At 41.0% G+C, this 9,963-nt stretch overlaps 1 protein-coding gene across 1 annotated transcript; it reads right to left on the bottom strand.

Moving 5' to 3' along the window:
* Window positions 1–383: 383 nt before the first annotated feature.
* LOC106565424 (tryptase) lies at window positions 384–5,124 on the bottom strand. The gene is made up of 5 exons (XM_082973030.1): window positions 5,036–5,124; window positions 3,957–4,128; window positions 3,008–3,285; window positions 2,079–2,218; window positions 384–1,562 (listed from the first exon to the last, which is right to left on the bottom strand). The coding sequence occupies exons 1-5, from the start codon at window positions 5,085–5,087 to the stop codon at window positions 1,374–1,376; spliced, it is 831 nt and encodes a 276-aa protein (XP_082829156.1). The 5' UTR covers window positions 5,088–5,124; the 3' UTR covers window positions 384–1,373.
* Between the last annotated feature and the right edge of the window lie 4,839 nt (window positions 5,125–9,963).

Below are 9,963 nucleotides of genomic sequence, written 5' to 3'. Positions count from 1 at the left end.
CAAGAATATTAAATGCGATAGTTTATGTGCAATTCGTTACATTTAAAATCTATATTTTTAAAGAGACTATAAAGTAATTCATCAACAAACAAAAAATCCACGAGCTAATAGGAGGGCAAAAGAGCACTTACTCATAGTATGGGCAAAAGGCTTGAGCACTGGTGGAGCCCTATCTGTGCACATGCCTGGCATGTAGTGATCATGGATATCAGACAAGGATGTCCCCTGTCTCTCCTGCTGTATACTTTGATATCGGAACCCCTGGTCCAGATGATAAGAGAGGACCCTAGCTCTGGTCTCTGCTTCACACCGCTCAACTTAGATTCTAGAACCAGTCACTTTTTACTTTCTGACACTCACACACAAAAACTGGAACAGAAGGGTTGATGCTTGCAGTTTATTAAGGAGCTACTATTGAAATGTACATAGTCAATAATTCATCAGACCTGGGTTCAAATACATGCTTATTAAAGTATTTATATTTTAAATATGTATTTTCTGTGTATTTTCTAATAATTTTCTATACATTATATTTGAAACTATTGTGGAAGGACCACCAGAGGGCAGGCTGGGCTCATAGATAGTAGCCCAACAAGGCAACCAGAGTCAATTAAGCACAGCTGACGGTACTAATGAGATATTCTCTTTCCCCTACAAGAGAGAGGATGGAACCAGCAAGAAGGGAGGAAGATAAACTATCTCTGGAGAATGGCTATGGAGAGAGAGGTGCTATCCAAGAAGATTCATTAAGACGGTGACGAATATGTGATTGTTGTTATAATTTGAAGATAACCGTAATGTGATCCTGTGTCATCTAAAGAAGACGTATGTTGTTCCTTTGGAGATTCTCATTGACTGTGTTGGAGTGTTTGTAGTGTCAGAAATCCCTCAATAGAGAACTGTGTTGAATCAAGAAAACCTACTCTGGACTCGTTTATTCCACCTTTCCACTTTAGAGTGACACCAAATGACTTGGTCCGCTCACACTATTTTCAAATACTTGTTTCCAAATCATTTACAAATACCCCTGGGTTCAAACAGACCTGGGTTCAAATGCATGGAGTACTTAAATATTTCAAATAAATATTACAAATACAGATTCAACATCTTGTATTTTCAAGGATGAGTTGTCTAAATACTTACTTCGAAATATATTTGAAAATAATTGAAATAAAATACATAGTATTTGAACCCAGGCCTGGTAAAGAATAAAACCACAAAGTAATTCACAATCAATACCAATATCTTGTCATTTTAAATCACTGTGAGCTGCATCTCAAGTAAGGACTTTGGCTCAATAGGGAACTGAAGAGAAAGGGAAGAGAGAGCGAGAGGGGGATATGGACTGTAAACAGACAGCGTTTCATGGTGACCTAGGCCTCAGCAGAAGCCTGTCTGTCTGAGGTTATAGTCTTGTTGATGAAGTCCACGTAGAATTGCACACGGGTGTATAATCCAGAGAAGCCTTCCAAAGCACCGCCATTGGTATGCCCAAAACTCATGATTCCCACCTGGACAAACTTATCAGATGAGCGACAAACCAACGGCCCACCAGAGTCCCCCTGTAGAACAAAGAAAAACAACACAAACATACATTTACAACATTCAAGTAAGTGTGTGTGTGCGTGAGAGAGAACGATAGAAAGAGAGTGCGTGTGTGTCAGTGATGTAGGTCAGGTGTTTGTTCACCTGCACCCACCCACAATTGCTAATAACCCATCCACAACCAGCTGATTATGTGATAAAGTGAAAATCTAAGGCCCTTACCCAAAAATATAGAAAATCCTCTGTACAGTTCCTTTTTTTCCTCTTGAACATTTATTGAACAATTAAAAATATCTCATGACCCTAAACCCGCCCGCCCCACGGGGACTGGCGTGTGTGTGTGTGTGTGTGTGTGTGGTGTGTGTGTGTGTGTGTGTGTGTGTGTGTGTGTGTGTGTGTGTGTGTGTGTGTGTGTGTGTGTGTGTGTGTGTGTGTGTGTGTGTGTGTGTTTGTGTGTGTGAGAGAGAGAGGGAGGGTCTGTGTTTGTATAAAACATGTATACGTACCAATCGGGACCAGGAAAGAGGACTTACCTGAGAGAAGTATTTCCCTCCTTCCATGGAGCCAGCACACAGCATGTTGTCAGTGAAGCCCAAAAACCTTTCTTTACAGACGCTCCGTCTCACGATCTTCATCTCCAGCTCCTGGAGGGTCCTATTACCAGACAATTCCACTTGAGGGAGGGAAAAAGAATAAGAGTAATATGTAGGATAGAAACAGGGGTGGGGGAGGAAGTGAACAGGCAGGGAGAGGTAGAATTTAAGGGAGAGATACTCACTAACTACAAACAACAGAAGTTGGAGGAAAACAAACTACATTGTGTAAAGTGCACAAAATACAGTAAATCTTATTATCTGGCATTGTGATTTAATTTTGAAATCTTTCTTTAACAATGTGCAAATGTTTCAATTGCTTATTCTAAATTGTTTTTATCTTTTTTGTTTTTGTATTGATTGTATTTTTGAGGGGTCCTCAGGGCACCATTGTAAATGAGAAACTGGTCTCAATTGGGTTCCTCTGAGCAAATAAAAGTTTATAAATCACACTGCCAGATTATAATAAAGCACGCGGGGGTGTGATATATGGCCAATATACCCCGGCCATGTGCAACGTGGAGTGCTGGGATACAGCCATTAGCTGTGGTATATTAGCCATATACCTCAAACCCCAGAGGTGCCTTATTGCTATTATAAACTGGTTACCAACACAATTAGAACAATTAAACATTTTTGGGGTCATATCCAATCAGAATTTCAGCCAATCAGCATTCAATGCTGGAACCACCAGCTTTATAATGAGGTTTGTGCTAAATCTTGCATTTTGCTAAATCATTTTACACTACTAAAATGTCACCCTCAGAATTGAATGCTGACATTCAATCAAGACAAAACCAACCAAAGCTACGCTTTAGAACCTGGCACTGTGAGTGTTTGTACATCGGTGTTGCTGTGTGTTTTCTCACCATTGTTCCCGACAGCGCCCCAGCCAGCAATCCAGCACTTCAACCTTGATCTGAAGATATCCCGCGGTTTGGGCAGGGACATGGGCTTCACCCAGCAGGAAAAGGACACTTTTTTACTCATCTTCACCAAAGCGATGTCGTGCAGCAGGGCCGAATCCTGTTTCTTGTAATCTGGGTGAATGACGATGAGTGAGATGGATCGATGTAACATTGATGGCTCATTCAGGCTGTGTCCCCCCAGACGAATGTAGGAATTCTTTTTAATATCGTTTTGATTCCTAATACACACACAGACAGACACTGAAATTAGAATATGATACGGTTGGTATGGTTACATAAGATAGGTTATTAAGGCAAAAACGAAAGTAGGATGGTTAGTCGGGTGGATGGGTATAACGTGAATGTCTAGCAACCCAAAGGTTGCATGTTTGAATCTTATCACGTACAACTTTAGCATTTTATCTTATTAGAAACTTTGCAACTAGTTACTACTTTTTAGCTACCTCGCTACTACTTAACATTTAGCAAATTCGTAACATATTGTAGGACTTGCAATTCGTAACATATTGTACGAATTGCAATTCCTAACATATCATACGAATTGTCATTTGTAACATATCATACGAACTGGATGTTGGACATCCACAAATGAATAGATACCATACGAAACGTAACATATCATACTAATCGGCATGGTTCAGATTTACGTTTACTATGTTATGTCTACCCCTGAGTCCAGGTTGGATAGAAACATTACACAGACATTGATATATTTCATACAACCACATTACAGATCTTTTGGTTCTATTCCAGCAAGCAAATTTGGTAAACTGGTTTTCTGCTTGTAGACACGTTAAGAAAATTACAACCACGGAAAAAACGTCATTTTGGTTGCAGACACGATAATGAGTTCAACATGCAAACCTCCTTCACACACAAACACACTTACTGGTCAACACAGTGTGCAGCGGTGAGCACCCACTCTTCAGTGAGGAGGGATCCGCCACAGCTAAAGGAGAATGTATCATTCTTGATTAACAGGTAGGTTATCCACTGCCATCTGTCCTTTTTAGCATCCTTTCCCCCCACGATAGAGCTCCGAGCCTGGGGCACAAACGACTCTAGAGAGGGAGGTGTTGGAGGGTGGAAAGAATGCCAGACTGTGACCCTGTTTCATGTACAAACACACTGCATTTGATACCTTGCTCCTGTCAGAACATTGAAATTAGTGCCACTGCACCAGAAAATCTGAGCAGTTGAAATAATAACAAAGTGTTCCTCCCCACCCCTGTTTCGGTAAAAAGTGGAGGGATTGGGCTGGAGGATTGTAACCACTTTCAAATTCACAGACAGAGCTCTGGATGCAAGGACTGACCATCCATGATTTCACAATTACAGTTTTAACCATGTTTTGAGGCTATATAATGTTTTTTTTACATTTACTTTGCAAAAACATTGGAGTAAAATAAGCTTTGGGTTCTGATGGGTTACAAACTAAACTTATGAGACATTAAGTGATATTCTTCAAAAATCAACTTAATTTATAAGTCCTAATTGGATGTAGCAACTACAGATTTCCCCTTTAAGAAGATATAGTGGTGATATGTATTTATATTTAGTGGTGATATTCGTAGCGCTGAAGAGCTGCACAAAAGTGCGATTAAAAATGTTAAGGCAATGTTCCCGCGTTAGCAGAAGCTGCATTCATGCCACGGTAAATGCTACATATGTCTTCTCAGTTGGAAATTACATTTACATTTAAATCTGAGCTATAAATATGGATTGAATCGAGCCCTTAGTGATCACTAATGCCAAAACAGAGAGATATGCTTGAAGTTCTTTGTTCCAGTGGATGGCAAATAAAACAATTATGCACATGCCCAAATATGTAGGCTAATAATGCTCAAATTAAAACAACACCAGTAAAAAAAAATGTAACCATTATCTGATGAATGTAATAGTTACAGCTCTAAGCAAGCTAAAAACGATTTGATGCTCTTTTAATAAATACATTTCTGTTGACCTCACCTGCAGCATCTTGGACCAGCAAAATTACAGACAGTAGTCCCCATAAACCCATAGCTTTTCCTGTCAGTATCCAACCAGACGGCTGTTTGATGGATAGACACACTGACTGACTGATGTCCAGCTTTATAGAAGTCCATGCTTAGATTACATCAATGTTACACATGTGCAATCTGATTAACAGTTCCAATGATAGCACGCTGCTCATCTGGGTTGCTGATAACATCATGTTTTTTTTTTATTTTCAGAATGCAAATTCTCAAAAAGAGAGATGAGGTGATATTTCTATCTCAAGCTATTCAATTAAAGAAACAGTGTCCACTGCCATTTCTATTTTTCAACCAGAGTTTGTGTTTACTATATAGAGGAACCAGGCGAGGCTGAAATTACCTTTAAATGGCACAGCGCTCCATGGACTGAATCCTGGCCTAAGAACAATTAACCTGCATTACTATAATATGTACATTATCAGTCAAAAGTTTGGACACACCTACTCATTCCAGGTTTTTTCTTTATTTTTACTATTTTCTACATTGTAGAATAATAGTGAAGACATCCAAACTATGATATAACACATATGGAATAATGTAGTAACCAAAAAAGTGTTAAACAAATCAAAATATATTTTATTGTTGTAGATTCTTAAAAGTAGCCACCCTTTGCATTGATGACAGCTTTGCACACTCTTGGCATTCTCTCAACCAGCTTCATGAGGTAGTCACCTGGAATGCATTTCTATTAACAGGTGTGCCTTGTTAAAAGTTAATTTGTGAAATTTCTTTAATTCTTAATGCATTTGAGCCAATCAGTTGTGTTGTGACAAGGTAGGGGTGGTATACAGAAGATAGCCCTATTTGGTAAAAGACCAAGTCCATGGCAAGAATAGCTCAAATAAGCAAAGAGAAATGACACCCCATCATTACTTGAAGACATGAAGGTCAGTCAATCTGGAAAATTTCAAGAACTTTGAAAGTTTCTTAAAGTGCTATGATGAACAGGAAAGGAAGACCTCGAGTTGCCTCTGCGGCAGAAGATAAGGTCATTAGAGTTACCAGCCTCAGAAATTGCAGCCCAAATAAATGCTTCACAGAGTCAAGTAACAGACACATCTCAACATCAGCTGTTCAGAGGAGACTGTGTGAATCAGGACTTCATGGTCAAATGTAACCCTTATTTTAACTAGGCAAGTCAGTTGAGAACAAATTCATATTTACAATGACGGCCCACACCAGCCAAACCCGGACGACGCTGGGCCAATTGTGCGCCGCCCTATGGGACTCCCAATCACGGCTACTTATGTCACAGCCTGGATTCAAACCTGGGTGTCTGTAGTGACACCTCTAGCGCTGAGATGCAGTGCCTTAGACCACTGCGCCACTCAGGAGCCTTATTTGCTAAAAGAAACCACTACTAAATGAAACCAATAAGAAGAAGAGACTTGCTTGGGCCAAGAAACACGAGCAATGGACATTAGATTAGTGGAAATCTGTCCTTTGGTCTGATGAGTCCAAATTTGAGATTTTTGGTTCCAATCGCCGTGTCTTTGTGAGACGCAGAGTAGGTGAACGGATGATCTCCGCATGTGTAGTTCCCACCATGAAGCATGGAAGAGGAGGTGTGATGGTGTGGGGGTGCTTTGCTGGTGACACTGTCTGTGATGTATTTAGAGTTCAAGGCACACTTAACCAGCATGGCTATCACAACAGTCTGCAGCGTTACTCCATCCCATCTGGTTTGCGCTTAGTGGGACTATCTTTGTTTTTCAACAGGACAATAAACCAACAAACCTCCAGGCTGTGTAAGAGCTATTTGACCAAGAAGGAGAGTGATGGAGTGCTGCATCAGATGACCTGGCCTCCACAATCACCTGACCTCAACCAAATTGAGATCGTTTGGGATGAGTTGGACCGCAGAGTGAAGGAAAAGCAACCAACAAGTGCTCAGCATATGTGGGAAATCCTTCAATACTGTTGGAAAAGCATTCCAGGTGAAGCTGTTTGAGAGAATGCCAAGAGTGTGCAAAGCTGTCATCAAGGCAAAGGGTGGCTGCTTTGAAGAATCTCAAATATAAAATATATTTTTATTTGTATAACACGTTTTAGGTTACTACATGATTCCATGTGTGTTATTTCATAGTTTTGATGTCTTTACTATTATTCTACAATGTAGAAAATAGTAAAAATAAAGAAAAACCCTTGAATGAGTAGGTGTGTCCGAACTTTTGACTGGCACTGTAAGTCAAAATAATGATTTATTATCTTTTGATAAATAATGTTCTGACCTCACCTGCAGCATCACGGACCAGCAGAACTACAGACAGTAGTCACCAACAACCCATAGCTCTTCCAGTTGCCATCCAGCCAAATGACAGACACAATGACTTGTGTGTAGCTTTACAATTTGCCCGCACACACACACACACACACACACACACACACACACACACACACACACACACACACTTTTCACCTCCATTTTGTAGGTTAATGGTTGCTTTAGGTGGAGGCCAAGGGGTAATAATCGCTAGATGGGAAAATTAGAAAGGACCATATCAAAATGTAGCTACCATCAGACTTAACTCAATTCAATACTGTACATTTGAACTGCATTTCCTAAAGCAATTCTCACATGTATTTAACAATGGAATTTAATTAATTTAGTCCTAGAAAGTGGGCTGTTGTTGTTGTGTTTTGTGTCGATTTTGACTGAGGAAGGAATGTGACTTTGAGCCGGACGGAGGAGGTTGACATGGTGGAATCAGAAGTGTTATTTGAAGCTGAAAGCACGTCGACTACAGTTAGTGAGAAAGATGAGTGGACAGTGAAGTCCAAGAATTGAACAAGAAGTGCTAAAATAAAAGTTCCTTTGGGAAACCCTTTTGAAGTCACAAAGTGAAGAAGGCGCTGGGAAAGAGGATGCAGTCAAAGTAACCAGGAGCGGTTTGGTGTTAATATTGTGTGTATCTAAAGAGAAAAAGGAGCGCGTATTGTGGCTCACAAAATTAACAACGCATGAATTGGACAGCTTTGATTTTTGGAGCAAAAGGTAAAAGGTATTTCTGGCATCCTGTTGGACATTGATAATCAATATCTTAGGCCCCAAAAAAAGCAGGTTTTTAGAAATTTTTGCTAAAAAAGAAATAATAGACATGGAAGTCTCATTTAGATAAATATTCAGACCCTATACTCAGCACTTTGTTGAAGCACCTTTGGCAGCGATTACAGCCTTGAGTCTTCTTGGGTATGACGCTACAAGTTTGGCACACCTGTATTTGGGGAGTTTCTCCCATTCTTCTCTGCAGATCCTCTCAAGCTCTGTCAGGTTGGATGAGGAGTGTCGCAGCACAGCTATTTTCAGGTCTCCCCAGAGATGTTCAATCGGGTTCAAGTTAGGGCTCTGGCTGGGCCAATCAAGGACATTCAAAGACTTGAACCGAAGCCACTGCTTTGTCTTGGCTGTGTGCTTAGGGTCGTTGTCCTGTTGCAAGGTGAACCGTCGCCCCAGTCTGAGGTCCTGAGCGCTCTGGAGCAGGTTTTCATCAAGGAACTCTCTGTACTTTGCCCCGTTCATATTCCCCTCGGTCCATATTAGTCTCCCAGTTCCTTCCACTGAAAAACATCCCCACAGCATGATGCTGCCACCACCATGCTTCACCGTAGGGATGGTGCCAGGTTTCCTCCAGACGTGACGGTTGGCATTCAGGCCACATAGTTCAATCTTGGTTTCATCAGACCAGAGAATCTTATTTATGATAGTCTGAGAGTCCTTTAGGTGCCTTTTGGCAAACTCCAAGCGGACTGTCATGTGCCTTTTACTGAGGAGTGTCTTCTGTCTGTGGCTAATCTACCATAAAGGCCTAATTGGTGGAGTGCTGCAGAGATGGTTGTCCTTCCTGTCTTGGTGGTTCCAAACTTCTTCCATTTAAGAATGATGAAGGCCACTGTGTTCTTGGGGACCTTCAATGCTGCAGAAATGTTTTGGGTACCCTTCCCCAGATCTGTGCCTAGACAAAATCCTGTCTCGGAGCTCTACGGACAGTTCCTTCGACCTCATGGCTTGGTTTTTGCTCTGATATTGAGATAAGATGGTTCCGGCAGAGAGGGCTGCCTCGCTTCTAGTTCTTAGGAAACTTTGCAGTATTTTGTGAATTTATGTATTACTTCTTACATTGTTAGCCAACAAAATGTTATGTGTTATTATATACAGCTGGGAAGACCTTTTGGATATAAGAGCAGCGGTAACTCACCAGCACTACCAGCATTACGATCAGGAATACGACTTTCCCGAAGCTGATCCTTTGTTCCCACCAGCCAGGGCAATTGAACTGATTCCAGAGGCTGACCAAAACAACGCCGGTGAAAAAGAGGGACTCGAAAAGGTCTTCTAGTCCGATTTAGGAGGCGCGCACACCATCCACCGCTTCCGAGTATATTACTCGCTAATGTTCAGTCCCTGGATAACAAAGTTGAGAAGATCATGGCAAGGGTTTCTTTCCAGAGAGACATCAGGGATTGTTACATACTCTGTTTCAAGGAAACATGGCTCTGTCAGGATATACTGTCGGAGTCAGTCCAGCCATCTGGATACACAGTTCATCCCGCCGACAGGTATGATTGTAATAATATGTATGTAAACTTCCGACTTCAACTGTATAGCCACAGTTATTAAGTGTATTGTACAAGTGTCCAAGAAGTCCAAGAAGCTAGACATCATTACATCAGCAGCTGAGAAGTTTTTGTCAAAAAAGGTAACCTTGGCCTAGAGAGATGCATCGTTATCTAAACGTCATGTCAGGGTAAGTCTATACAAAATATAGCCCGTATTTTAAGTGTTTTAAAATTCCCTGTGGGAAAAATGAATGGTGGAAAACCGATTGGAACCATTTCCCTGTTTGACCTCTTGGTTTTATGAGTAGTATGACTCATACTGTG

The sequence above is a fragment of the Salmo salar genome, chromosome 03 (genome assembly GCF_965601325.2).
Source record: "Salmo salar chromosome 03, fSalSal1, whole genome shotgun sequence".
Lineage (NCBI taxonomy): Eukaryota > Metazoa > Chordata > Actinopteri > Salmoniformes > Salmonidae > Salmo > Salmo salar.
The sequence above is the reverse complement of the archived record's forward strand: the minus strand, read 5'-3'. Positions and strand labels throughout refer to the sequence as shown.

Excerpts from the sequence above, each read along its gene's own strand:
- LOC106565424 (XM_082973030.1), bottom strand. The coding sequence starts at position 5,087 with ATGGGTTTATGGGGACTACTGTCTGTAATTTTGCTGGTCCAAGATGCT. Across the intron at positions 3,286-3,956 it reads GCTGCACACTGTGTTGACCA|GAATCAAAACGATATTAAAA; the intron begins GTAAGTGTGTTT and ends TGTGTGTATTAG. Across the intron at positions 1,563-2,078 it reads GAGGGAAATACTTCTCTCAG|GGGGACTCTGGTGGGCCGTT; the intron begins GTAAGTCCTCTT and ends TTTGTTCTACAG.